The following is a 20,616-nucleotide window of genomic DNA, read 5'->3' as shown; positions in this document are numbered from 1 at the left end:
GGTCACGGGGCCAAAGAAAACAGTCCGGCAAGCCTTGTTGATCCGTTCCTCGATGGTCTCTCCCAATTCTAAAAAAGTCGGCGTATATTTACATTTCATTATTGTATTCGCTGCCCTGCTTACTACTCCGTTCAACTGTGCAAGTTCTCTGCCGAATTCGCAAAGATCGTACAATAAAATTACTCGCGTGTACTTACTTGGAGCCTTGTGTAAGCTCCGTGGAGGGTCATTCGGGTGATCCCGCAGTCTCTGGATCTGACATGGTGTATTGCTACTATAATAGGCATTCTTGAAAATCAACCACCTTCAAGCCTGTCGCTATCTAGTCTAAATTCAGCACACCATCCCAACTCTCACGCTTCTAATACGGATATTTGAAGAACGCGCTATTTTCTTAGTAAACTGGCATCAAAGCAGGCTCATCTCCACGAATGAAATAGGCATGCTGAACAGGCACTATTCCCATCTAGATGGGCTTCCTAGCATCCGCGAACCCGCCTCAGACGAGCAGCCACTTGACCTTCATGCAGTCTGTGATGACACTCCACTCGACCTCCTTGCCCTTCTGCTCAAACACGCACTGCGCCACCTGCGCGCGGCACTCCCCCGTCGTCATCCCGAACTCCTTGTCCGAGTTGAAGCACAGCTTGTCCTCGCGCTCCCGCGCCGTCGTCGGCTGCGGCGCCGCGTCCTTCTTCAGCGAGCTCAGCGGGAACTCGCCATCCCAACCCACCGGGCCGCCATTCTTCTTCATGAACTCGATCGCGTACTCCTCCAGCGTCTTCTCATTGTACTTCTTCAGGTTGGCCTCGTCGCCGGATAGCTGCGGCTGGCCCGGGCTCGGCAGCAAGCCCTCGTACTTTTTGGCGGCAAAGTCCGGGTTGGCAGTAAAGTTGAGCACCGCCATCTCGCCCTTGATCGGGTAGATCTCGATCAGCTGGTCAATATCATACTTGGACATGCCCGCAGCCTCCAAACTCTTGTAGTCGATCTCGGCCCAGCCCTCGATCTGATCGTAGCGGATGCCGCCGAGCGCGGAAAACTCCTCCTCGCGCGGGAAGGTGATCTTGAAGCCCGAGTCGTTGAGGTCGATCATGTTGGGCGTCGGGTGGATCTTGTAGACCCAGCCGTGGGCGTCCTCCTGCATGGCGTAGGTGGCGCCCATGACGATGTCGCGGGTGGTGGAGGTGTAGAGGGTGCGGTTCTGGCCGAGGTGGTGGCTGCGCAGGCCAAAGGTGTTGTTGGTGATGGATTCGTTGGGGTCGTCACGGAAGCGCGGGATGAAGCCGCCGTTCTCCTTGACGGACTCGGGGGTGTTGGCGCCGCCGCGGTAAAGCACGGTGGGAAGGGGCCGGGCCTGGCGCTGGCAGGCGGGCAGGGCGGCGGCGTGCACCGAGGCGGCGGCGAAGGCCAGGGCCGCCGTGGTCCATTGCAACGGGTTGATCATTTTGATTGCTTTAAAGATAGTAGAGAGGTCGGTAGTACGAGGGCTTCTATATGAACGAGTGTTGGATGGTAGAAAGGGACCTTTCACTATCAGCTACGGACCAGAAGCAACGACTTCTTATAGTCAGTGGCTTCGAGTTGAATCAGTTTAGAGGAAATTTCCGAGTGATTTCCGACTGCAATCTGTAGGATAGAGTCATTGGCCCCGGCAGCTTCAGAAGAACCGAATGCTCTGTTTGTCAAGCACAAGTACAAAACGCAAGCCTTTTGTGGAGCGATATGATATTTGAAGCGCCGTGCAGCAGTATTAGAGCACCAACGTCCTTGTTTTTGCATGTCAATTGGCGGGATTGCCGATTGCGTAGGAGTAGAGGTGGACAACGCATGGAGCCCTCAATGTAGAAAACCCGTTAATCTCACAACGGGCCAAACTCAGGGCTCATCCAGCGGGTCCGTATCATGACATGTACTGGGTAATATGGGTAGGTTTTACTCCTTGGGCCGGTACCCATAGGGAGGGAGCAGTGTCTCTCTGCATGACCTCGATGGATCGATGGTCGCGTGTCGAGCACATCTTCTGGGCTCTATGCTAGCGCGAAGAGGATCGGGGCAGGGACTTAGGAGCGGCATATTTCCTGACAAACAACTCGGAATTCATGCGGCTCAACCACTTCAGACATGTTTTGGTCGTTCACCTCTTTGGATTTGAACGCCGCCCAGATAGTCAGCCCGGTGCTGTGAAGGAGCGTAGGGGCAACTGATTAGTTACTGACCGGATCTCTTGTTGGTCGATCCAGTACTGATCATTACTCCAAGAACATCAGCACAGTAGTTACACAACTTCTGCCTTCAGCTTGCAGATCAATATGCATTCTCAGATATTTCAGCAGTTGGTCCATTTGAGCGCAGGAATGAGGCGACTCAGCATGAGCAGGTATACCGCGCTTTTAAACCGGAAGTTACAGTTGCCTCTCAGTCCAGAGCCCACTGACTCGTGCGTACTACAGTAGTACCTCGGTATTATAACGCTTGGCAGCAGCAGATACTATTAATTTCTTAAAGGGCTGCGACAAGAACAAGCGGGTCAAGTCCAATTTTTGGCACATCAAGTATGCACGGCTTATTCGTATGGAGGTTATACAGCCGTACCGAGCCCTCGGGTTCAAGCAACCAACTCGGGTTCAAGCACCCCCATTAGCTAGCATTTTGTCCCATATTTAATTCAACGTAATCAGTGCCGACACGTCTTCTAGAAGGGACCGGCAGCTGTTTCTGGTGTTTTCAGAAATCTTGGTCGCAAGCTGGAAAGTGCCAACCATTCGAATCAGTGGCAGAAAGGTCGTCGCGCAGGTGAAACGCAGCGGGCCTACGAATACACAATCCATAAGTGGGCTTTCCATGTACTTCGGAGAAGGGCTACGCCAAGTCTCGACATGGTACCGAGTATCACGCGAAGAATCTCCCCGTCGCTACCTTCACATCTTCGAGCATTGCATATATGCTGGCCGACTGTGGTGTTTTCAACGCTCACGTGTTGGCTCGGAAATATCCACTAGTGATTGCCCGGCAGGAAGGCCCGATTGACCTTCACGCATTGCATGTTTGTAGCCGATTGTACCCAGGTGGCCTGGAGATGAATGGACGCAGTGGGCAGTCGCAGGCCATTGCCGGCGAGGAGCCGACGGTGATGTTGGATGCCAAATTTGATGGCATCAGTCGATGCGACTGTCAAATCGCCTACGAAAATTTATTCGAGATGGTTATTTTGTAGCTGAACAGAAGACCGAAACCAAGCCTTGAGATGTTCGGAGCTCGCCGGTCGGCGACCGGCTTTTGGTGGGCATTAAACAGCCCTTGTCAGCGTGTCAGTCAAACCATCCCATAAATTCGAATGGTGAGCTCGTCCCAATATCTGCTTTTATTCCCCGCTTATGTTGGAGAGAAAGAGGTAAGTAATTGCGAGCAAAGTACTCCCACTTTCTGGTTGACTGGGCCCGTGGCCTTCCAGAAGAGGTTGAATCGAAACACTCTCTCTCATGAATATCATGAAAGTGTTGGAGTCCGGACTGTATTCGGCAACAGAGGCGGGCGCTCTCTAGCATAGGCGCATCTTGGTCTCGCGCTGCTCGCGGCTATTGGAGCGCATTCATCGCAGACAGGAGAGTCCTCGATAAAAATTTTCGTTACTATTTCTAAACAGAACGTAGCAAAGTAGCGTTAAGATATTTAAGCGGCTGACCCTAGCCGCACCGGGTCGGCGATCCTTGATAACGAGTTCACCGAACCGCACGTATTTCCGCAAGAAAAGAGACAGTCAAGTAATTACAAGGTGCACCTCTGCGATGCGTTTTTACGCAAACATATTGCGTACGCATCAGCCTAGGAGACTTTCAATGCTTCGCTATTATGCGCTAGCAGGATGCATTTCAAATTGAAATAACTTTCCCAATCCCATAGTCAGCCGCACGAAACCGAGCGTTCAACTTACAGAAGATCTGAGTGTAACCGTTTACACGACACGTTTTCAATTCCGGCGTCTCTCGGTACTTTTGGACCGTGGTTTGTAGGCTGGTAACACTGATGCCATAGAAAGGCGCGCCTGGCCTTGGATATACACCCGCAGCGAATATACACTTTTGCAGCGCGCCAAGGGCCATCATGTCGCAGCTGGTTGTACAAACTGCATTGGTGGTTGACAGGTGCGCCTTCAACTCATAAATGCCTTTTAAGAGAATGCTGATGACATCGTCCCTCGTTTTGTTCACCTTTGCTAAGAGCAATGTCAGCTTTCGCATTTGCCGAGCTTTACTGCCGTCGTATCGGCGAAACATTAGAAAGCGAGAAAGAAGAATGAACTTACAGGAAATATGCTGGGGCATGAGTAAGCCTAAATCATCAAACGGCCCCTTGATTTCTTGGACGAGAATCCGGCCAGCTCTCTGCAGGGTGGGCTTAAATTGGAAAACGGAAGCAATAAGAAGCCAAAGTATGACTGATCTTGCCATTTCCGGCTTGCCGGCCACCTCATTTAGAGCGGTGTTGTGGGAGGTTTTAAAATGAGGAGAAGACTCCGAGTTCGTGAATTGTTTCATATAGCACGCTCATATTTGGTAGAGTTGCATGATGATATCAAGCTCCATGATCCGTACATGATGCTTTTGCAGGAATTCAGTTGACGGTTTGAGAGGAGAGTTAGGTAACATGTCAGTAGTACATGTCGTCGTCAATGTGATTGAGGTGGCATCATGTTTTGCATTCAAACTAGAACCATTCCTTGGGCGGCAGCAATACTACCCTGTACTGGTGGAAGGTCTACAATCCAAACTTTTTCTCCTTGTCTGCGATGGGGAAATCACTACCGGTGGTGTCCTTGTACTTGTCGCGGATGTAGTCGGAGATGGCCTCGTCCTTGGCCTGCTCCGCGGCGGTTTCGTTGTTTTGTTGGCCTTGGCCAAGTACCTTTTCCTGCACAAAATCGACAGCCTAAATGAATTAGCAACAAGCTTTGCCTCAGCTGGAAGAGATGAAATGAGAATGGCATACCTTGTCTAGTCCATCCTCTTGCTGCTCCGACTTTTCACCGCCGCCTGCGACGTTGTTGATGGAATCCATGAATTTGTTGGACTCGCCCTCCTTGGTGTTGAGGCTGCCGCCGGCCGCTTTGAGAATACTGTCCATGGTGGTGGTGAGAAAGGGTGTCTGGTGTAAATAATAGGCGACCAAGTTCAAGAGAGATATTGATGAATTTGATAACTACGTGTTTCATTCAGTTTCTGGGGAGGGCCTTTTTAAGAGTGCTTCAAGCTGGACTCCAGACGTTTATGACGTCGTGATCTGCGCCACGAACAAGGACCCCTGCGATGATTTATGCCTACCGCCAATTACCTGCGAATGGGAACCAAGACCGGTTCGTAGATTTACGCTTTCCAGGCACGAGCTAACCATAAAACCTGGAGTAGTTGGGCAAGCTGAGGCGACGGCGCGGAGCTTAATTGGCAAAAGTGGGCAGAATGCTGGTGCAGCTGAAGCCGGTGCAGCTGAACCCTGTGGATGGATCGGCATCCCAATCGCTGATGCTTCATCCCAGTGGTAATAAGAGTCGAGATTCAATTTAAAAGGACAGAGGCTTGTTGGTGCGAGTCCACAAGGGCGCTCGTTCTGTGGGTGATCTAGGGTGCCTGGCCAATGTTCGCAGCAATGAGCAAGGAAAAAGGAAAACTTGCGAGTAAAGAAAAAAGGGCCACTGTGAATTATAATACTTGTCTAAAGGCTATCAGGTTTCTAGCTAGAATTTCTATACAACCGAAATTCTATTTTTGAAGCCTTGACCTACCAAACACATACCCCGGATCTGAATCGCCAGCTTCGCATCGCCGCCACAGTCCAACCACCGCCGGAGTGCCGATAGAGAGGGGGCGGTTACACGACTATCTTGAGCATTCCGCATTACAGGACTAAAACTGGTTCATATTGTTGTTAGACAACTTTAAGAATTGAATTTTCCCTATTAGCATGCCGCGGACCCGCGAGGATTTGGGGGAGAGAGCAGCGTGTGCTAAAAGGCGGGCCATTAATGCTACAGGGTAGGTTGTAGGAGTTGCTGCCGAGCCGATGGATTCATAAGTGCGTCCAGGGCTAAGAGTTGATCAAAACATCGTAGAAACTGGTAACTCTCTCTCGCTTTTTCTTCCTAAAGGTGTCGAGTTATATCTTACGGGCACTGTCCGTTCTATGCCATACCAATACTAGCAAGGTATGGACATAGTACGAATACCTGTTTTGAATGAGTAACAGTAGGGCCACTACACTACTTTCGAGGTCAGATCAGTAAATACTGTCCAGACAACTTAATGATCTATAAGATGATTGATATTTCATCTTTCCCCATACTGTTTTGTTTTCTTCCCCTACTATTATTCTATGCTCGCACCGAGGATTCCACTCGCAGACCGCCTGCCAGAGTCATACTTGCGCAGAAAGCAAAATAGGGAAAACCCGTTTGTGATATCATGCACTTCAGACTCTATTCTCACAAATTTTGGCAGCTGATGTATACGGAAAGATGCGGGCACGTGGTGGTGTGACTACGAGCCTTTGAAAGGAGGTTACCGGGGCTCGATGGCGTTGTGTCGAGAAGTACCTGCGTTTGGCCCTGCGACACTAACAAATAAAGGTATCCCACCCCACCGTTGCGCCGCCCTCGTGCCTTGTGCGTCATCACTCAGTCGCATGGACGGATTTGGTGGTGGCGGCCATTGAACTACCAATACTGAACTTTCCCTACACATTTCGTCATACGCCATGCCAAGTCATAAAGTACTGCATCACCCGATTCGCCAAAGACAATCAGCTCCTGCAACCTCACTCCGTATCCCTTATTGTCTCGCCTGCTGTCGCTGCTGATTCCCCCATCTCAGCAGACTGACCACTGTCACCCCACCATTCAGAAAGCCTCGAAACCCCGCTCAAACAGCCCAAAAACAACAACCAGCCCAACTGCCCTTCCTGCACCTCACGTTGCCTGCTTCCTCGAAACTCGCCCCGTGAGCACATACAAGCGCAACTCTACATCCAAGTCGTTACTATTCTGCGCCTCTGCGGATCAACATAAGCCATGGCTTCCGCCGTCGACGACTCTCCCATGCACACGCCGCCCGGCCCTGACGTGCCGCGACCCAAAGGTAAGGAAGCAAAGCTATAGCCCGCATACAATGAGTCCTCTCTCGGGTGAGCTTTATAGTGACTCGAACTCATCTCTAGGTATTCTAAAACATTCTGGCTCGCACAGCTCGGCCACCGGCGATGCCCGTCCGCCTCTCCGTCAGCGTTCCATGAGCAAAGAAATCACCCTCGAGAACACAAACTTCAACGCCGGCCACCGCCGCTCGTCATCCGCCGCCCGAATCACCGCCTCCCGCCGCCACTCGGCCGCCAACGCCGGCGAGTCCGAGCCCTCGCAGCGCCTCAAGTGGGACGAGGTCAACCTGTACCTGACCGAGCAGGAGCGCACCTCGACCATGAAGATTGACGAGCCCAAGACTCCCTACGTCAAGCAATATGATCCTGCCGAAGATCCGTCCGACGACGAGTACCAAGCCGACGAAGCCGCCGCCCTCGGTGACCACGCCCAGGCTTCTCCTGCGGGTGCTCATCGTCTCCCTAAAGCTCCACGCGCGCGTGCTGAGGATGACATTCCGGGCCTTTCGCTCGGCGAACCGGAGGAAGAGGTCCCGGCGTGGTCGGAGGGCTGGGACGCTGAGGATGGCGCTTCGCATGCGGCGTCCCCCCGAGCCCCCTCGGAGAAGAGCGTGCATCTGGAGGAGGACACCGTCGCCTCCTCCGCCGAGGACGCGCTGGTGGGCGCGTCGCCCGAGGAGGTCGAGAAGCACCACAAGTTTGAGGAGCTCCGCAAGAAGCACTACGAGATGCGCGACGTGGCGCAACTACTGGGCAACCCGGAGATGCTCCCCGACGACGAAGACGACGACGACGAAGACGAAGGAGAGAATGCGGTTCCTCCCGTCCCGCGCATTCCCAATGGTCTTTCATAGGCATGGATCGTAAGCCTTCTTTTATAAGCTGCAATGTGCATTTCGGCGTTTTGTATTGCTTGCTTAGGGACTTTTCTTCTTTTTGCTGTGTTATTGATACGACAGATAGCCAACTCGGTACCTCTTTCTGAGCCTTACACCTTAAATTTTGCATATTATCAGAGTTTTAAAATGTCTATCGTGTGCGTGCGCCCAAGAATATATATACATGAAATGGGTTTGTCAAAATGAACCCCTTCACAGCAGGCCTTTGCGCGCCAGCTCGACCTTTCGCGCCGCCTCGCCGTCCTTGAAGCCGCCTTTCGAAACGCAGAGACGTTTTCCTTCGCTCAATTCGAATTTGTCCTCGTTCTTGTCCCAGATGCAAGGGCAGTGGTGCGGAAAGTGTACGCACGCGAGCGAATCTGGACACAGGTACTTGTCGCAGACGGCTATCGTCAAGTTAGCAAAGCGATATCCGCGAGCAAACCCCTAGAATCAGTGATGCAATTCAAAAACTGGTCACGTACAGGAGTCGTAGCGTACGTGGTACTGAGAAGCGTCGCTCGGGTTGTTCTGTTGCTGGTGGTGGTGGCCGTGGTGCTGCTCCTGCTGGCCAAACATTTGGTCAAAGAAGCCGAACTGGGCGTTTGCCAGCGCAAAGAGCGACAAGAACGCTAATAATAAGCGCATGTTTGTAATTTTGGGCGCAAGGAGAATTTTCAACCTCGAATAGACAGAAATCTGCTGTGCGACAACTGCATTGTAAAAGCGAACATGCCGTCGCAGGTTAGCTGGCCACTTTCGGTACGACTTATCGATAAGTTTTGGTGCATGACTAAGCCTCGGCCAACGCCAAATTTGAGCATCACCCAGTCGAGCTTCAATTCGCAAAGCCCCTTGACGGCATCAACCCACAGCGCAATGGCATTGCGATTTCTCTCGGCCCAGAGGCCCTCACTGATAGGGGCTTCTACCCTGTCAAGGCTAGCCGGCTTGACGTTACAGCCGCAGTTCAACAATGCCCTCGTGCAGGGCCAACGATATGCCTCCGTTAAGGCGCAAGGAGCCTACAAGAAAAAGAGCAAACGAGGCATTCCCAAGAAGCTAGGAGCGAAGAGGACCGGAGGTATGTCTATCAGAGCCACGATCAAGTGCAATTGAGGCATTTCGAGGCGTAGAACTGACCCCCCTCGAACAGACCAATTCGTCATCCCTGGCAACATCATCTACAAGCAGCGCGGAACACACTGGTGGCCCGGCGAGAACTGCAACATGGGCCGCGACCACACGATCCACTCGACCGCGACCGGTTACGTCAAGTACTACCGCGACCCGGCGCGGCACCCGGACCGCAAGTACATCGGCGTCGTCTTCGACAAGGCCGACACGCTGCCCTACCCTGCGCACGCCGAGCGCAAACGCCGACTCAACATGACGGCGCACCCAATCCGCGAGGCGGCGGAGGAGCCGGCGCTGTCTGCATCGGGCATCCCCTTCGCGGTGACGCGCGTGCAGGCCGGCGAACCGGACCGCCTGCTGCGGCTGCGCGACGACTACAGCTACCGCGAGGACAACTGGCGCATCGGCCGGCTGGCGCGCACGACGGGGCTGAAGTTGACGCGGTTCCGCACACGCAAGCAGTGGCTGCGCAACAGGCGCTGGCGCCGCGAGCGCGAGCTGGCGGGCCAGCGCAAGGCGGAGGAGGAGAAGCGCGCGCAGGGCGAGGATGGCGGGTTCCAGGCGGCGAAGAAGGTGGTGGGCAAGAAGGGGGCAAAGAAGACCAAGGCAAAGGCCAAGAAATGAGGCGTGTTTTGTGTAAAATAGCATAGTGTTGGGGGAGAAATACTGTATATTATAGTAGGATACTGTTTTGTAAACAAGCATTGCTAATCTGACCAAACTTGTAGATCGTCGGTATGTGAGAGGCATGTGAGATTTTGTCGCTGGCTTCACTAGCTATTAAATTGGAAATTGCCCAATAAACAAAACCAAACATGAAGGTATAAAAATTTCGTCAAATCCCCTGTCAGCCTGGTCACGCTGGGTTGTTGGTGATGCGGTAACTGCTGCCGAGCCAAATTTCCGGTTGGTGGACCTGAACTGCGGTGGCTCCTGCCTCGAATGCCCAGCGAGTCTCATGGTTCACCACTTCACGCGTCGTCGCGCTAGTTGGCCTTGTTACTTCATCAGCCAAAACCAAATGCACAGCTCAGCGTTTTAGAACTCACAAGGACGAGGAGACCTCTTCTGACAAGCAGACATCTCAATTGTATTTTTACGCACCGATACCAGCCGCTGTGATATGCGAGACAGCGCAGCGTCGCCTGCTACCTACCCACCCCAAGCACTCCGATGTCCGTATGATGCCATCACGACCACCGCCTGTTGCACTTCTTTACTCGACTCGCCGAAAATACAAAGACCAATGCCGCAGCAGGTGCCGCCGCCTCACCTTCGACCTACCGCACGGCCGGTGAGCCACGTACCGCTGCCACGGTATGCGCAGCCTGCGACGCCTGCGCCGTCTGGGACGCCTGTGCCGTCTGGGACGCCTGCGCTGTCTGGGACTCTCGCACCGTTGCAGGGTAGCGGCACAAGTAGTCCGAGGCCGATAGTCAAGTTGCTGGGGACCCCGGGCTACTACACCAGGAAATCGCGACCGCCCGCGCCCTCGCCCGTGCCTTCAGAGCTGCGGCTGAGATCGCAGGTGAAGCTTGAACCTGCAGAGACGCTGGTACCAGCACAGGCACCGGCGCAGGCACAAGCAAAGGCACAACCGGCGGCACCGGTACAGGCACCAGCAGAAGCACAACCGGAGGCTCCGGCACACTCACCAACAAAGCCAGGCATCGTGGTCAAGCTCATGTCCCTCAACTCGACTATCATGGCCGCCCAGCGTGAGTGGGAGCAAGGGAATCGCAACGGTACTCCTTCGAGTGGCAGCAGCTCCGATTCCGGCGCGTCAACGGCGTCGGACATTCCCAACATTCGGCCAGCCCGGGGTGAGTCGTCATCGAAATTCTTGGGGGCCTCGATTATACACTCAAGGCACCTAGATGATCCTCTTTTCATACCAGTATTCTTACTCGTATCCAGCATTGCCCTTGATCAGCTCAACAGCAGAACCTGTCGCAGGCCAGAAACGTAGTCTCGACAGCTCCATGCTGCCGACTTCATCCAGGCCCAGAAAGCGAACCTTTTCCAAGTCATTTGTTGCGCCGCCTCGGTCAATGCCGCCTTCCTTACCGTCAAGTCGATCCATGACCCCAAGTCACACACAAGTAGCTACTCAGAATGCCCCGAACGCCCCTAAACGTGGCCAGTGGCTCAAATTCGACGCGCTTGATTCCATCGCTACCCGTGCTGACGGTACACCATACGAATACTATACGGGTTTGTTTACAGATCATGATGCCCCCCCCCCCTGACACATAACTATATATCTAACACGCCGAGGCACAGATTCCAGGGGCTTGAGGGCAACTATGCCCGGCGCCCTCCTTCCAACAAACTACCGGCTAGACAATGCAGTTCCTAGACCTTTTGTCTGTCCGGATAAGGATTGTGGCAGTGCCTTCGACAACCCAAGATCATTGGTAGGGCATTTTTCAGCCGGTCATAAAGGCTGCGCATACAATGACAATTGCGACGGCACACTTTCAAAGGTCGGCTACTATCCAAGGGTTTCCGGCGAAACTTGGCGGGCCATCGTGGTGTCCCAGGTCAGCGTAAATGAAAGTAGTAGTGAGGAAGATAATCTGCAGACCGAAGAACCCCTCGCGACTTTTACAGAGGAACATGTGGCCTTGACATCTCCTGATCCCTTCACTTATCTCAGCAGATTCCTTCCACCCTACTTCCAGAGAGCTCCATATCTCTCCTCGCCACACATACAAGAGATCTGTCAGCTACCGAAGCGTCGCGATTTGCCGCGGTCATGGATCGACCTCCACAGGAACACACCTGTGAGTGACAGGATGTTTGCCATCGCAGCTGCATACATTACCGGTCACGAAGTGTTTAGCTCGGATGCTTGTCAGGAGTCGCTGCGTAACCCCAAGGCTAGGTTGTCGCGCGAATGTATTGCCGTGCCTTTCGGGCTTTCAGATGCGTGCAGGAGCCTCTACTTTCGAGGGAAAAGCTGTGTGAGCTGTCGCTACTTTGCCGAGCTGGAGGGGGTGGATTGTCCTTGCGCCTGGTCGTCGTCGAATTGTGGCTTCCTCAGACGATACCGGAAACGTGTCGATGGGCTTGGGGTGGGATATGAACACGACGATGGCCACGGTGCTAAACCCGGGACGGAAAAGGAAGTGGCAGAGCATCGGCGCAGGGCTCGAGCTGTAGAAGCAGTCATTCAGGCCGGGAAGGCGCCGCGCTGGGAGATATCGAGCCCGGAATCTGAGCCGCCCGCTCCCCGAGTCTCCAGAGCCGAACATGATTCGACCGAAAGCTCGAGTGCAGACGACAATATATTGGGAGACAAATCGGAACTCGGCCAGCGGTGGCGGAAAGTTGGGGCCCCTGGCCCTCCTCGTCGCACGTCTACATCTATGGCGGCATCGGTACTTTCCCTAGAGCCACCTACCAAGCCCCTTCAACCTGTCCAAGCTCTACCGCCCCAGCTTGAGATGGAGAGTTGGGAAGTTGCGCCAGGTCGAATGATTGACCCAGCACACGGAGAGAGTATGTACATCTTGCTCCGGGCTGTTGGACACGACTAATAACTGACACGACTAATAACTGTCACAGATATTGGGTACTCGAGCGCCTATTTGAATGGGCGAGAGCCTGTTGCAGTGTCAGAAGACGTCTCTTTCAACATCCTTACGATTAAACCGGGCGACACTGCTAGGTGGAAAGCGCATGAATCACAGCTTCGCACATGCTCTGTGGCATCGGGCAAAGTCGAAGTTAGGATCGGGACGAAGAAATTCGGCACCGGTCCGAACAGTATCTTCATTATTCGGCCTAGCGAGACATGTGTGGCGACCAACAAGCTTTACATTGACGCGATAATTCACTGCACGACAGTGACGAACTACTCACTCTTATCCTGACGGCCCTTATTGTGGCCGGCATGTTGTGTCGCTACTCAGGTTCTTCTATTTTTACATTTCCTAGCTTGGGTTTTCTAGCTGCCTGCCTTGACGCATCTAGCTGGCGTATTTGATCGGGCGAGCATTACCGGGTGCGGGGGAGGAAACCATCTTTAATCATAGTCTGCTTTTCTCGGTTTACATAAAAGCTTTCAAATACTCGAATCTTGACTTGCTTTGCTCAGCAGCTAGACACCATCCTTGATGTGGCGTCTGCAACTAGCACGGTTGTGCCGAGGGGATGCAACCATGTGGACAAGTCACGTACGGTCTGGTCGTATCGCTAGGCATCGCCAGGGGTGGGTTGCGACAGAGGTAGACGCTGCTGGAGAGCCGCACACGACAAAACTACGCAGGAGCAACGGCAGAACATGTCATGTATGTCACGGGCAATTGAAAATTAACGAAATGACGTCGACTCAATCACTTTTATCCAGGGGTGACGCTCTCTTTGCTGCGGCATTCGGCAATCATCTATGCTGCAGGGTAGCTTTCGATCTCGACAAGGTCGAAAGCGACCGTGACCAGCTCTGTCGGTCTAGGGCGACTCAGGCGGACCATGAGACACCACGGCCACCTGACAGGTAGGTTAGTTATCGGGGAAGAGGGATAATGAGCTCTAAAACGCCATTACGGATCACTCAAATGTCGGGGTATTCGATCTACCTTTTCCAGGGGAGGCTTGGCTATTTCTTTTTTAAAGCTGACTTATTGTTTTCATTCCTACCCCGAACCTCACCTATGTCGACCTACCCATCAACTTACCTACCGTGCACTTGCAAGACAACAACACCAAGACAAGCACCTCGATGGCCGATTTGAGGCCATTAAGAAACTCCACAATGCCACAGAGCACCGAGCTCTCCAATACATCTCCCGCACAAGCCTTTCCTACCCGTCCCGCGAATGTCTCGACGCCACAGCCCTTAGCTCGTGAGTCCAATGCTCGTCCAGAGCAGCAACTGCCGGCTCGGGAATCAAACTTCAGTAAGAAAGACAGTTGTGATAAGCCAGACGCCGTTGAAATCGAAAAGTTGGAGGATTTCATAGCGACGCCAAAGACCCCCAGCGAAGGCGAGCGGTTCCTCCTCGACCCGGCCGGCGACCTGACCTATGACATAACCACCGTCGACGTTGTCACAGTTCCGTGTCCTGGCGGCGATCGACTGCGTACATGGAATCGCGAGGGACTCCTAGGTCGCTACTTTGGCGCACCTTCCATGCGCGATGCCGAGGTCGGTGGCGGCGGCGAGCGCATTTCGACGTCCTGGGTCCGCCAGGGCCTGCGCCGGGAAGCGAACAAGGCGCGCATCCTACTATACGCGCACCCTCCTTTAGCCGAGGGAATGACGCTGAACAGGCTCGCGGAGGATTTTCTGCAGGCGATCCATAAGCTGAGAGTGCGAGAAGGCCAGCCGCATCGACCGCTGCTCGTCCTCGGCCACAGCATTGGCGGGCTCGTAGCGAAGATGGCGATGGTGCGCGCCAGCCGCGACGCCAAGTACCGGGACATCCTCGATGAGTGCTATGGCATAGCCTTCTTCGGCACTCCGCACCAGGGCTCGAGCTACCTAGCGATGCACTCCCTCGCAGGGAGCGTACAGCGCCTACTGCAGCTATCGGCGCCGCTGCCCGAGACGCTCACGGCGGATCTGCGGGTAGGTAGCAGCCTGCTGTCGCACATTGACGAAGACTTTAAAGAGATCGCGAGCGATCTGAGGATATGGACATTTTATGAGACCATTGATTCACGCCTGTTCGGACGCGGTGCTGGAACAGGCGTAGCCCGGACAACAACGACACATGGAAACGCCGCCGACGGAGATAAGGTATACTTTACAGCACCACTGACGTCCATCAAGTCGGCCATTCTCGGCATGCGCCAAGAGAGAATATTTCCGTTGCAGAGCGATCACGCAAATGTAGCGTCTTTTGGCCGGCATAACGTTCAGACCCTGCGGCTGTTCCTGCGGCAAATTGCTGAGCAGGTCGAGCACGCCGATGCCAATATTGCCAGCAGCGTAGACGAGCAAGGAACCGCTGCCGCGCACTGGTCAATGCCAGATCTGGAGCAAAAGGTCAACGTCGAGATACACGGCTTCTTCGATGACCTTGTCGCCGGCGCCGGCGTGACGGCTGGGCGCGCCTGGTCCACTCGGCTTCCGCTGCGCGAGTTCATCAGCAAAGGCCCCGACGAGTGCTTAATCGAGAGACTGAACGAGGTGGACGGCTCACCAAGTCAAGGCCAGTTTCTCAAGGCAAGGGGTCGAACATCGCTGGCGCAGGTGGATGGTAGTGTTGAGCACTCGCCTTCGCCGTCGAGGGCAATCATATCCGTCGCTCCGGCCATGACAGTCAAGGACGCGCTCGGTATCGACAGCAAGATCATTGAGCCCATTGAAGTGGTAGCACCCATGTCGCCCATCATCCAACCCCTCAACAGCCTTCCAAGAACTGGTCCGCCGACGTGGTCCCCCAAGTCTGCTCCAGTCGGCCCTATCGCCTCCCCGCCATTTTGCGTGCCGTCGCCGCCGAGCCGATATGCAGCTTCAGTCGTCCCACACGCATCACCGCTGCTACGGGCGGCGCAGTTTGAGCAGGACCTATTTATCGACCGGCTCTCCCCGCCGCTACGCGGACGTAGAGCGACGGGCGGCATCTTGTCTCTGAGTCGGTCGGCTAGTCTGGGCAGCGACGGAGCGGCCTCGCGGATCAGATATCGCGACTTCCCGCCATTTTCCGTGCGAAGTCACAGCACGGGTGGTGGTGATGACGACATGATGAGCGTTGAAGAGGAAGGGGGCCTGGAGGCCTCACCGCCGCTGCCGGAGAATATTTTTGGTGTGAGGTCAGTCTTTGGAGGCGACCGCCGGATGGAGGCGGCAGTTTTGCTTAAGCCAGAGGCGCATGCCAAAAAGTTTACGTGGATTCATCTGGCGTACAACAACCCTGCTTGGGTAAAGGTATGAGACGAAAAAGTTGATGTGTGGATGGGTAGACGGCTAACCTCGACAATAGACCATCCTGCAGACTCTCCAAGTATGCTCTGGAAAGAACCTATCACATCTATACGGACCGGACTTTTGGGCGACAAAGCATACGCGAGGGCGACACTCGCAGCATTATGCCTACTTTGCGAAGCCTGGATGCTACTTCACCGCGCCAAGACCTTGTAAGTCCCTTGTTATCATTTCGCTTGGTAATGGAGGGATACTCACCAGCTTCAGTATCACCGATGAGCACCTCGGCAATAAGCCCTACCATGGCACCGTTTGCAGCTGAAGAGGGCATGTACACCTGCCTATTTCTCCCGTACCTGCATTTCGACACTTACAAGCGCCTTCTGCGGCGGCGCAACCTGATCCTACAGCGGCTGATCCAGGGCCGCTCTCGCCCAGTGCCAGCCAACGTTGCCAAGGCAGATTCAACCGAGATGCAGGTCATCTGGGAGTTTCTGGGCGGCGATCCGCCGGTTAACTGCCGTCGAACGTTGGACCAATTCGGGTACCCCTCGTTGCGGGACACTCGGTCACGCGACGACGATCAAATGCTGTACAAGCTAACCAAGGAGCGCTTCGGCTCGCACGGCTACCGACAACAGCTGCACGCGCAGGGGTCAAGCACGCGAGACGGGTCAAATCGCAGCGGCAACGAAGGTGGGAATGTCGGGTGGAAGGAGAGGTTGACGCGCTTCCGGGGGCAGAACGAGGACCAAGTAGGCGAGGAAGAGGTGCTGAATGGCAATGTTCTGATGGTCGATCAGCTGTGGCTATGGGTCATCAATACACGTGAGTGGCTAGAATATGAGGGAGCTTTGCACAATTCTAATCATCATAGAAACTGTGGTTACCTGCTTCCCCAAAAGAGAGGGGGATCCCATCGAAGGCCCGCTGTTCCAGCAAGCGGACTTGCGAGACAGCATCTTCAACGAGGTAAACGTCGACTTGACTCGCCAGTGCGAGAATGCCCTCGATCTAGCGGCGTTGTCCGTGCTGCATGCCGTGACTGTTCTCCTGGATCGGTCGTCTCATCCGGACCTCGAAGTGTTTCGCATCTTTGAGGAGGCCATCAGTGTCTTGGTACGTCGCCACCTTGAAACATTTCTAGAACAGTCAGACTAATAGCTGAGTAGACTGAGAAGCTCACGAGCTCCCTCAAGGACTTCCGTACAGAGGGAGTGCGCGACAAGACCTTTGACTTTGAACCGGTCGAGAATCGTCTGCGCTCCATCCGCGCCCGTCACAAGGAAGAGGGTCGCCGAGCCGAACGGGAGAACCGCGACAACACCTCAGCCCTTCTCGAGCTGCGCGATATCGAAGACGAACTAGTGACCCTATTGCATCTCTTTGAGCGCCAGAGCAGAGTTATCTCGTCGATGCACGCCATATACACCCGCTCCGAGCTGCGCGACCACACAGTCAACGGTCGCGTGTTCCTCAACGAGGCCCTCAAGAAGGTCACCGAGTATATTCAACAAGCAGAGGAGATGATACGCCGGGTACGTGGCACGCGAGACGACTACGACAAGCTTCTACAGATGGTCCAGCGGCAGGCCCAAGTCGACGAAGTACGGCTCAGCCGGCTGCACGCGGATGTGGCCGGCGCGCAGAACCGGAGCGTCATGATCTTCACCGTCTTCACCGTCATCTTCCTGCCGCTCACCTTCTTCACCGGCCTGTTCGGCATGAACACGCGCGAATGGGGCGGCGGCGACAACCTCTCCCTCCAGACGATCGGCAAGATCGCCCTGCCGTCCAGCGTCTTCCTGATCGTCGCCTCGCTCATCATCGCCTGGAGCACGACGGTACGCAAGCTGTTCCGCTACTTTCTGCGGGGCGTCCGCCGTGTGCAAGAGTACGTCTACGTGTTCGTCTGGGACCCGTGCAAGCGGGCGCTGCGCGAGCTGGTCGGGTACGTGTCGTGGCGCAAGGAGGTGGATGACGAAGGGGGCGAGGCGGTGGTGGACGGGAGCGGCAGGGCGAGCGGCGGCCCGGGCGCGCTCCGGCAGGAAGCGAGTGACTTCTGGGACAGGCATAGACTGGAGAGGGACAAGGCGTATAGGATCCCGGAGGTGAATCGCAGGGGAGTGCGCAAGGGCTGGTCGGTGAGGACGAAGAAGGACAACAAGGCGAGGTAGAAGATGCATCTCTGGCATTTCTCTTTGTAGTGCTGGCCGACTATCTAGAGGTTTCCTTCTGAATGATACTTCGGAAAGTCACAGTGCTTTTTCTTTTCAAGTTTCTGTTTATATTTATTTTTATCTTTATATTTATCGGTTGCGGGCGTCAGCGCTATCTATCCTTCCGGTTGTTACAAGGTTTCCCGTAACTAGTCAGGCGAAGGCCGGCACACGGCCAGGGCGGGGACAAACTTGTCCAACCCGAAGACTCTTTAGCACCCCAAGTCAGAAAGGAATAGGTTTTCAGGTTACCACCGCTTGTAGAGTTCGGCAGTAGATGGTCCGGCTCGACATCCGCGCGGAATAGTTCGACATCCGCGCGGAATAGCTTCAACGGTGTGTCCAAAGCTTAGGGCTGGCGCGTGGCCCATGAAAGCGTGGAACGTAGTCCATTGGAGGTTAAAAGAAGACACACATCAAACTAAAGTTTAAATAGAATTGACTTTATTTTAAAGAAAAAGAAAAAAGGCTTCTCCAGAACGGTACTTAAACCCTTCCCAGCTCAGAGAAGAACTGTCTGGGCATCCCGTCTCGAAAGCGCAAGACTCCATTTAAGAGAATGCTCAATAGTCCATCGAGTGATAACTCCCATACTATGCTGTCCAGGTTCGCCTGTTTAAGCTCGTCAGACACCGCTACTCCAGAACCCGACGCTGGATCCAGCATGTCGGCAGACACCTCGACTCCAGAATCCGACGCTGGGCCAAGCACGTTGCCAGGCACCTCGACTCTAGAACGCAGAAAATCCAAGTCGCCATGGCTGCCAGTCGAGATTCAGATCAAGATCGTCGACTGCTTGTTCGACAGTATCACAGAATCGAAGAGCAACAGCCGCGGGGAGCCGGTCCGCGAACTGCGGCCGAAGAAGCCCGCCGCCCTGGGCGCCGCCCAGGTGTGCTACTGGTGGCGGGAGAAGCTCGAGCCGCTGATCTACCCCAACATCTTCCTGACGCAACACTGCGTCGGCGTGCTGCGGCATCTCACGCCCGTGCAGCGCGACCGCGTCCGGTACATCAAGCTGGCGATCGAGATGGAGGACCAGTCATGCGGCTCCTGTCTCGCCTCTTCTGAGAACGACGGCAAGGCGGCCGCGACGGTCAAGGGGCGGGGCTCCAAGTCCCCAATGGCCCTGGGGCGGGTCCAGAGGAGGAGCGATCTCCGGGCGGCCCAGGCCGCGCTCGAGTGCCTCTTTCGATGCCTGTCCGACTGGCCGTGGCTGCACGCGGATGGCACGTCGACGGGCCTGAGGCTCGAGATCGGCCTCGTCTGCCGCGAGTGCGCCACGGAGCACGCCATCCCCGACGCCGGGCACCTCGGCACCACAACCAAGTGCATCGACACCAATGAGCGTTTGAAGCTCGTCCCAGCCCCGGTCGTCAAGGAGCTCATCATGCGTCAACAATCGCGCTATCGGATCGGCCCCCACATCATGGCGGGGATATTCAAGGCCCTTCCAACGGTCAACTCGATGCTGTATGAGCCATGGAGATTTCAGCCGCACGAGGAAACATATCGTCGCGATTCTCGTAAGCCGCACCCCTAAGCCGCGCCCCCCCTCCCGAGGCGGACATGCTTGTTTGAACCAAGAAGCTAACGTGTCCGAAAAAAAAACACAAGATTTTGCTATATTGATCAGAAGTCTGCCCAGGAGCATAAGGCACCTTGCGCTGCCCGAGGACCTCAACACGGACCATCCACGCGACCTCCCCGTACATCACGAGAGAGACCCGCGAGGCCTCGGCGGCCCTGAATTCTGCGCGTTTGCATTCAGCGTCGCCCGCCGCCAGCTGGAGACGCTCTCGGTGTCGCACATGATCGAGGCCGACCACTTCTTCTCCGCGCTGGACCTGGAGGGATGGTGGCCGACGCTCAGGTCGGTGCACATGACCTCGCGCCTCATGCTACCGCCGTCGGGGCCGACCGAGAATCGCCTGCAGCAGCACATCCAAAAGGTAAACTTTATGCTGCGGATGGTGGCCAGGCGCGTGCTGTCCTACATGCCCAGGATCAAGAGGGTGGTCCTCTGGAATGGCGAGGTGGGCGCCGCAGGCGCGTTTAGCTTCTGCGTGCGGCGGCTAGGGCCGGAGGATGAGAACAGCGGCGAGGGCGGTGAGGGCCTCTACGCGACGATTGGCTGGCGCGGGACATGGCCGCTCGTGATAGACGGGAAGACAATCGGGGCGTGGAACAGACTTGCCCGGTCCTGCACGGGCGGCGAGCCACTGGGCGTGGAGTGGCCAGAGATGCTGGAGGAGGGCGCGATAGACTCGCGTAGTACGGCGATTCGGAGGCTCGGCCTGACGGAGGAGGTCATGGACACGGCGTCGTCGGAGCAGGTTGTATGAGAGATGGGTCGGTAATG

General features: G+C 55.0%; 8 protein-coding genes across 8 annotated transcripts; 5 read left to right on the top strand and 3 right to left on the bottom strand.

Annotated features, from left to right (window-relative positions):
• Positions 1-499: 499 nt before the first annotated feature.
• On the bottom strand, positions 500-1,447 carry ISF_01130 (Heat-labile enterotoxin, A chain; the record flags this gene model as incomplete). Its single annotated transcript, XM_018844737.1, has 1 exon — positions 500-1,447. One exon carries the CDS (start codon positions 1,445-1,447, stop codon positions 500-502), a length of 948 nt encoding a protein of 315 aa, XP_018709187.1.
• Positions 1,448-4,758: 3,311 nt separating this feature from the next.
• Positions 4,759-5,124, bottom strand: ISF_01129 (hypothetical protein; the record flags this gene model as incomplete). Its single annotated transcript, XM_018844736.1, has 2 exons — positions 4,759-4,929; positions 4,990-5,124. 2 exons carry the CDS (start codon positions 5,122-5,124, stop codon positions 4,759-4,761), a joined length of 306 nt encoding a protein of 101 aa, XP_018709186.1.
• A 1,936-nt stretch (positions 5,125-7,060) lies between these two features.
• ISF_01128 (Protein phosphatase inhibitor 2 (IPP-2)) lies at positions 7,061-7,997 on the top strand (the record flags this gene model as incomplete). Its single annotated transcript, XM_018844735.1, has 2 exons — positions 7,061-7,127; positions 7,207-7,997. 2 exons carry the CDS (start codon positions 7,061-7,063, stop codon positions 7,995-7,997), a joined length of 858 nt encoding a protein of 285 aa, XP_018709185.1.
• A 237-nt stretch (positions 7,998-8,234) lies between these two features.
• Positions 8,235-8,669, bottom strand: ISF_01127 (hypothetical protein; the record flags this gene model as incomplete). The annotated part of the gene is made up of 2 exons (XM_018844734.1): positions 8,235-8,428; positions 8,507-8,669. The coding sequence occupies 2 exons, from the start codon at positions 8,667-8,669 to the stop codon at positions 8,235-8,237; spliced, it is 357 nt and encodes a 118-aa protein (XP_018709184.1).
• A 231-nt stretch (positions 8,670-8,900) lies between these two features.
• Positions 8,901-9,782, top strand: ISF_01126 (50S ribosomal protein L27; the record flags this gene model as incomplete). The annotated part of the gene is made up of 2 exons (XM_018844733.1): positions 8,901-9,105; positions 9,178-9,782. 2 exons carry the CDS (start codon positions 8,901-8,903, stop codon positions 9,780-9,782), a joined length of 810 nt encoding a protein of 269 aa, XP_018709183.1.
• A 622-nt stretch (positions 9,783-10,404) lies between these two features.
• ISF_01125 (hypothetical protein) lies at positions 10,405-12,323 on the top strand (the record flags this gene model as incomplete). The annotated part of the gene is made up of 2 exons (XM_018844732.1): positions 10,405-10,981; positions 12,205-12,323. 2 exons carry the CDS (start codon positions 10,405-10,407, stop codon positions 12,321-12,323), a joined length of 696 nt encoding a protein of 231 aa, XP_018709182.1.
• Positions 12,324-13,917: 1,594 nt separating this feature from the next.
• Positions 13,918-18,212, top strand: ISF_01124 (ankyrin repeat protein; the record flags this gene model as incomplete). The annotated part of the gene is made up of 5 exons (XM_018844731.1): positions 13,918-16,038; positions 16,094-16,247; positions 16,303-16,863; positions 16,913-17,154; positions 17,208-18,212. The coding sequence occupies 5 exons, from the start codon at positions 13,918-13,920 to the stop codon at positions 18,210-18,212; spliced, it is 4,083 nt and encodes a 1,360-aa protein (XP_018709181.1).
• Positions 18,213-18,918: 706 nt separating this feature from the next.
• Positions 18,919-20,599, top strand: ISF_01123 (hypothetical protein; the record flags this gene model as incomplete). The annotated part of the gene is made up of 2 exons (XM_018844730.1): positions 18,919-19,727; positions 19,903-20,599. 2 exons carry the CDS (start codon positions 18,919-18,921, stop codon positions 20,597-20,599), a joined length of 1,506 nt encoding a protein of 501 aa, XP_018709180.1.
• Between the last annotated feature and the right edge of the window lie 17 nt (positions 20,600-20,616).

The sequence above is a fragment of the Cordyceps fumosorosea genome (genome assembly GCF_001636725.1).
Source record: "Cordyceps fumosorosea ARSEF 2679 chromosome Unknown scaffold_1, whole genome shotgun sequence".
In the NCBI taxonomy this organism is placed as follows: Eukaryota; Fungi; Ascomycota; class Sordariomycetes; order Hypocreales; family Cordycipitaceae; genus Cordyceps; species Cordyceps fumosorosea.
The sequence above is the reverse complement of the archived record's forward strand: the minus strand, read 5'-3'. Positions and strand labels throughout refer to the sequence as shown.